Below are 6,987 nucleotides of genomic sequence, written 5' to 3'. Positions count from 1 at the left end.
TCCCGCCCGGGGGCGGGGCCGCTGCTCGGCGTTCCGCCCCTCCACCTGGGACTCGGCCCCGGCAGATGGTACAACTTTCTCGCATTCTCTCCCGCGGTGTCACCCCCAGACCCGCCCAACTCGTGCCTCCCACCCCTTTCCCGCTGGGGTCCGGCCCACCTCCCTGCGGGGAGCCCAACTGTTCTCAGGACTCCGGGCGGGGCGAGAGGCCGGGCTGGGGGCTGGAGGGTCGGGAGGAGGAGAAAGGGAGAGCAGAGGCAAGAGAAATTAGGAGGCGGGAGAAATCGAGGGTTAGAGAAGCAAGAGGAGAATCCGAGGATGGGGGAGAGCACTTGTTGGAAGTCACCACGCCGCGTCTCAGGCTGGCCGGGCTGAGCTGGGGGACAGGGAGCCAGGGAGGCGCAGGGCAGGCGAAGGGCGGCGAGAGGCATCTCCGCGCGGGCCTGACCTCCCCTGAGCGCCGGGCTGCGGCCGGGCAGGTCCCACCTCGCCGTCTGGCCGCCAGCCCCGGGCCACTCGCTCGGCCGCCCCCGGGGCGCTGAGCGCTCTCGGAGCGTCCAGGCCAGCTGACCCGCGGGCGTGCAGACCGTGCGCCCTGGGCGCGCGCGGCGCTGAGGCCCGGGAGCCCTGTGCGCCGGGGCCCGCGGGCAGGCATGGCGATGCACGCCCTCACCGGCTTCTCGCTGGTCAGCCTGCTCAGCTTCGGCTACCTGTCCTGGGACTGGGCCAAGCCGAGCCTGGTGGCCGACGGGCCCGGCGACGCCGGCGAGGAGCCCTCGGCCGCTCCTCCCCAGCCTCCGCATATCATCTTCATCCTCACCGACGACCAGGGCTACCACGACGTGGGCTACCATGGCTCAGATATCGACACTCCCACGCTGGACCGGCTGGCCGCCGAGGGTGTCAAGTTGGAGAATTATTATATCCAGCCCATCTGCACGCCTTCGCGGAGCCAGCTTCTCACCGGCAGGTAGGCATGGCCCAGCACGCTGGGGCTGGCCGTCCAAGCCCCAAATAAACCCAGTCGTAGATTTCCTTTGCATTTACAAACGTCCCTCAGGGATCTGGGAAACCAGGTCGACAGGCCAATTCTGGCTCCAGTTGGCTGTGATCATTAGTAAGTCCTTTGCCCTCTCTGGGCCTCAGTTTCCCTGCCTGTACACTGAATGGGTTGGATCGCCTTTGAGGTTTTCTCCCTCTGGTATTCTAGGATACTCACTCTGCCCACCATGTAAAGGAGACATCCGTCATCCCTTTGTTAGAGGAACATGGCAGCCTCTGACACTTAGGTTTGAATGCTGCTTCTGCTTACACACCCTGAGACCCTGAGCAAATGACTTAACATTTCTAAGCCTCAGTTCTCTTGTCCATAAAATGGGGTGAAGAACCGTTTTTATCTTGAAAAGCAGTGGTAAGGATGGAATGAGTTGCATGTACCCTGCTTGGCTGTCAATGAATGACAGCCTCTATGTCACTGGAGGGATTAGGGTCCCCAAACTATTACTACATTAGGAAGAAACCAAGGAATTGATAGCTGGAGTGAGTGAAAGACACATACAGGGTGCCGTGACCTACTATGTAGACTTAGTCTACTTACTTCATTTCTCCAAGCCTCTGTTTTTTCATCAGCAAAATCCTCCCAAATTGGCTGGGAGGCCCAAGGAGATGTACTGCTTTCTCCATAAGGAGTTGTCCACAGGCAAGGAGGCAGGATTACAGGATTAAAAGAGCAAGGAAACAGGAGGTGTGGGTGTAGAAAGCAAACTCTGGCCACTTAGGAGAAAATCCTTTGGCAAGGCTGAAGCTAATCCTCCTTGGATGGGGTCCAAGGCCTGCTTTCTCCCAAGTTCCACCCAAAAGCCACTAGTGTGATCTCAGGAACTAGAGCCTTAATCTGTTTCCTGGATGGGAGAAACTGAGGCATGGAATCAGGGAGGGTCCAACTCATGCCGGTGCCCAACTTCAGGGCCTGTAGGAAAGGGGACTGAGAGGCCAGGTGCTTGGCAGGGGTCCTGGAGCTGGGAGTCAAATAGCTGCCTTTTCTTCCTGCAACCTGGTCCTCAGCATTTAGATCCAGCAACAGAGAGAGAGAACTGGAGAAAGAGGAAGAGGAGCCAGTGTATGTGTTGTGAGTTGCAGTGGTGGTGAAAACTAAACGGTGACTAACCTCCAGAAGTGGGAGGAGGAATCTGCATTCCCAGGAGTTGTGCACAAGTTCGCATTTCTGTCCTGAGAGGTGACTTTTGGTTTTAGCAGGAGAATGAGCAGCCAACAGGGCAGCGTTCCAGCCCCCTGATCTGTGAAGTTAGCTGAGCGTGGCTGGGCAGCGTCTGCCCTCCGCCCCCTGCAGCTGGCTCCATCTGACTGGTGCTGACTACTCTCATTAGTGTTTGTTAAAGCATCCAGTCGTGTTTGGAGAGAGCCAAAGTTTCTCATGTTACTCACTTGCACACGGGCTTCAGTGACTCTAAGCCGGCCCACCCACTTTACAAAGCAGTGCTCTATGGTGCCTAGCCTCTAGAAAGAGGCTCAGCCCTGACTCAGGGCCTTAGAGTACCTGTTGTATCAAATCTAATCATTCATTAGCTTGATGGAGGTCTGCAGAGGCCATAGCACCAAGAGACTTTGAGCATGAGTTGGGTAGACCTGGGTTCAAAGCTCAGCTCCCCTGCTTGCCAGCTGTCTGAACTTGGGCCTGTTGCTGCACTTTTGGAAACCTCAGTTTCATCATCTGTAGAATGGGGGTAATAATAGTCTTCCCTGTAGGATTTTTTTAAATGAGGATTAAATGAAATAATGCATGTGGAATATAGTATTAAAAATGACAGTAGTAGCTAATGATAGCTAACAGCAATAACAGCTTTAAGATAAGGTAACCAAAACAGAAAAACCCACCCCAGTGCCCAGGTTAAAGGAGTCAGGTATTCAGGTCTTGGCTTAACTTGGATGCCCCAGGGGGAGAAAAAAGGTGTGGGCTTCTAATACCCTTGTGAAGTTCCAGGCTTCTTTACTGTGGACTTTTAAGACCTTAGTAAAGGCAAGACCCCATAAGCAGACCCCCTGGGGGCCTTGACCACAGCAGGGGGAATGGAATTTGAATGAATGAATGAGGAATGCAGGATTCTGCTAATCATTTGCTCCTGCTTCAGGATATTAACCTGGGTGAGTGACCCAGATTCAGGGGCCACGTGAACTTAGATTCATTTCATAAAATTTGGGAACTGGAAGATTTTTAAAGATCTCCCATTTCAACCAACTCACTCCTACACATGAGCACACTGAGGCCCCCATTAGGGAAGGAACGTGGCAGCCTAGTTTGCCGGAAAAGGGTCTGTGCTTGGACTGCTTGCATTTGTGTTCAAGTCCTGACTCTGCCCCTGACCACTGAATAATCTTGCACATGTCCCTTCCCTCCTCTGGATCTTTCTTCCAGACAAGATGAATAAGCAGGTGACTTGGGTCCCTTCTGGCTCTAAAATTCTCTGAGTATCATTCATTCATTCATTCATTCATTCCATAAGTAATTGAGTGTCCTTTAAACACCACCTGAGTGCTAGGAATACAAAGTTGAGTAAAGGACAGTCCCATTACATATCCCTGGCCTGAGAGCATATACGCTGAGTAGAATCTCATGGCCACGTAGGACAGTGATCATGGGTACTAAATGCTGGGGGAACCCAGAAGCAAAAGTGACTCATTCTTTGAGAGAGTTGTGAGAGACTTTCCGATGGGGGTAACATTTGGGCTGGGCTTTGAACAGTGAGTAGGAGTTTGCCTGGGAGAGCAGGACTTGCTCGAGTCCTCATAGCAAGTTAATAGCTTAGAACTTAGAAGTCTCTGAAGACTGCCGGGGAGACAAATCCCAACTCCAGTTACTAATTGTGTGAATCACTGGGCAAGGGATTATTTTCCTGAGCCTCAGTTTCCTCATTTGGGAAATGGGAGTAATAATGATACATACCCCGTAAGTTGCAGTGAGGATTTAGTGAAATAATTCATAAAGGGTCTTAGTGCGATGCTGAGCACATAGTGAGGGCTTTGTGTGAGCTATTATTACTTATTATTATTATTATTATATATTATTTTGTTCTCATGATTAACATGGGTTCTACTCTTAACTCCCCAGCTTCCTAGCTGTGTGATCCTGGGTGAGTGGTGTAACCATTCTGAGCTTCAATCTCCTCATCTGTAAAATAATAATATCTGCTTCAGATGGTTTTGAGGATTCAGTGAGATAATGCATTTGAAGTGTTAGCACATTTGATAATACCTGCTGGTTATTGTCCCTATGTTTGCTGATAGCACTGGCACCAGAGCCGACCTCAGGGTGAGTATTAGGGGTTGGGTGGACAGAGCAGTGTGGTCTGTGGCTCACCTGTGCCTTCTATGCCCTCTCCTCTTCCCACCAGGTACCAGATCCACACAGGACTTCAGCACTCCATCATCCGCCCTCGGCAGCCCAACTGTCTGCCCCTGGACCAGGTGACACTGCCCCAGAAGCTGCAGGAAGCAGGTTACTCTACCCACATGGTGGGCAAGTGGCACCTGGGCTTCTATCGGAAGGAGTGCCTGCCCACCCGCCGGGGCTTTGATACTTTCCTGGGCTCACTCACGGGCAATGTGGACTACTACACCTATGATAACTGTGATGGCCCTGGGATATGCGGCTTTGACCTGCATGAGGGCGAGAGTGTCGCCTGGGGGCTCAGCGGCCAGTACTCTACCATGCTCTATGCCCAGCGCGTCAGCCACATCCTAGCCAGCCACAGCCCTCGGCGGCCCCTCTTCCTCTACGTGGCTTTTCAGGCAGTTCACACGCCCCTGCAGTCCCCGCGCGAGTACCTCTACCGTTACCGCACCATGGGCAACGTGGCCCGGCGGAAGTACGCTGCCATGGTGACATGCATGGATGAGGCCGTGCGCAACATCACCTGGGCCCTCAAGCGCTATGGTTTCTACAACAATAGTGTCATCATCTTCTCCAGTGACAATGGCGGCCAGACATTCTCAGGAGGCAGCAACTGGCCATTGCGAGGACGCAAGGGCACTTACTGGGAAGGTGGCGTGCGGGGCCTGGGCTTCGTCCACAGCCCCCTGCTCAAGCGAAAGCGCCGGACCAGCCGGGCGCTGGTGCACATCACTGATTGGTACCCAACCCTGGTGGGTCTGGCAGGTGGCACCGCCTCAGCCGATGATGGGCTAGATGGCTATGACGTGTGGCCAGCCATCAGCGAGGGCCGGGCCTCACCACGCACAGAGATCCTGCACAACATCGACCCACTCTACAACCATGCCCGGCACGGCTCCCTCGAGGGTGGCTTTGGCATCTGGAACACTGCTGTGCAGGCTGCCATCCGAGTGGGCGAGTGGAAGCTGCTGACTGGCGACCCCGGCTATGGTGACTGGATCCCCCCTCAGACGCTGGCTGCGTTCCCTGGCAGCTGGTGGAACCTGGAGCGGATGGCCAGTGCCCGCCAGGCTGTGTGGCTCTTCAATATCAGCGCGGACCCCTACGAGCGGGAGGACCTAGCCGGCCAGCGGCCCGACGTCGTCCGTGCCCTGCTGGCCCGCCTGGTGGCCTACAACCGCACCGCCATCCCTGTGCGCTACCCGGCTGAGAATCCCCGAGCCCATCCTGACTTTAATGGGGGTGCTTGGGGGCCCTGGGCCACGGATGATGAAGAAGAAGAGGATGAGGAGGAAGCTAGGGTTCGAAGCTTCTCCCGGGGGCGCCGCAAGAAAAAATGCAAGATTTGCAAGCTTCGATCCTTTTTTCGCAAACTCAACACCAGACTGATGTCCCACCGGATCTGATGGGGGGAGGGGAGGATCTCTGCTCCCCTAGATAGACTCCCCTATCTAGGGGAGCCTGGTCCTGTTCCTCCCCAGGGAGGGGCCTGAGGTCATGTCCCCATCTGCAGCGAAACGGAGGGGGTACAGCCCCTCCGTTGAAGGGTGGGGAGCTTGGCTTGGGGGTGGCAGGAGGATGAACTAGATTGGGATTCCTGGGCCCCAGTCTTGCCTCTCCATTGATTTGTTCTGTGACCTCAGGTGACCTTACAAGTTCTGGGTCTCAGTTTCCTCACCTGTGAAATGAGCTCTAATGACTTCGTGGTTTCGTGGTGTGGACCTGGTTGGTGCCTGGGGCCATGGTGGGGTTCTCGCCAAACTCACCACCTCCCTCCCAGCTCACTGAAGGCCTCACCCTTGAGCCCTGACCTCGGTGATACTGCTTGGGTTGGGGGCCACATGGAGGCAGCTTTAGGCCTGGACCTCAGCCAAGGCATGGCCATTTGCCTGCTCTGAAGGGACCCCTGAGTATTGAAGGTGGAGGTGCAAGAATCGGGGGGTGACCTTCCTGGGTCCTCACATAGCCTGGGCCAGTCCTGGGGCGGGACTGGCGGTAGGGGCTGTGGTGGAGAGCGCTCCTGCTTGTTCCCAGAACTCAGAGGAATTGGCCCAGCTGTTGGTGCTGCAGGACCAGGGGTCCTGGACCAAACAGCTGTGAAAAGAGCCCCGGAACCAACAATCAGGACACCTGGGCTCTGCTTTGACCGTGGGCCCAGTCCTTCCCCTTTGGGCCTCCATTTCCGCACCTGCAAATGGTGATGCTAAGCCCTGGCTCTGCCTACCTCACGGGGCTCTAGAGGACTGGCCAGGCTAGTGGTGGTGGGGGAGCCGTGCAGTTGATTAAAATGCAGTAGCACAAAAGCAAGGACTGGAATGCTGTCTGTGAGCACAAGTGGGTGTGGGCACATGTGTCCTTGAGGGCAGGGGTGAGCTCACCGCTGGCTGAGTGAATGGGAGAGGAGGTGGGCAGCCTGGCCATGCTGTGGGACATGTGGGTTCTGGTTCTGTCTGGCGCAGATCCACTGTGTGACCTTAGGCAAATTCCAACCCTCTCTGGGCCTCAGTGCCCTCTGTGTTCGGTGGATGATCTAAGAGCCCTGCCCTGTTGGCCATTCTGGGCTCCCGTGTGTGTGTGTG

At 55.4% G+C, this 6,987-nt stretch overlaps 1 protein-coding gene across 1 annotated transcript; it reads left to right on the top strand.

Annotated features, from left to right (window-relative positions):
• The first annotated feature begins 293 nt into the window (after window positions 1-293).
• On the top strand, window positions 294-6,707 carry ARSI (arylsulfatase family member I). Its single transcript, XM_081035910.1, has 2 exons — window positions 294-970; window positions 4,410-6,707. The coding sequence occupies exons 1-2, from the start codon at window positions 654-656 to the stop codon at window positions 5,812-5,814; spliced, it is 1,722 nt and encodes a 573-aa protein (XP_080892036.1). The 5' UTR covers window positions 294-653; the 3' UTR covers window positions 5,815-6,707.
• The last annotated feature ends 280 nt before the right edge of the window (window positions 6,708-6,987 follow it).

The sequence above is a fragment of the Rhinolophus hipposideros genome (assembly GCF_964194185.1).
Source record: "Rhinolophus hipposideros genome assembly, chromosome: 23".
In the NCBI taxonomy this organism is placed as follows: domain Eukaryota; kingdom Metazoa; phylum Chordata; class Mammalia; order Chiroptera; family Rhinolophidae; genus Rhinolophus; species Rhinolophus hipposideros.
Note: the sequence above shows the minus strand (reverse complement) of the source record. Positions and strands in the feature narration are given on the sequence as shown.

Bases quoted from the DNA above. Each gene is read 5' to 3' on its own strand.
- ARSI (XM_081035910.1), top strand. From the start codon at position 654: ATGGCGATGCACGCCCTCACCGGCTTCTCGCTGGTCAGCCTGCTCAGC. The intron at 971-4,409 runs GTAGGCATGGCC...TCTTCCCACCAG, and splicing joins AGCCAGCTTCTCACCGGCAG to GTACCAGATCCACACAGGAC.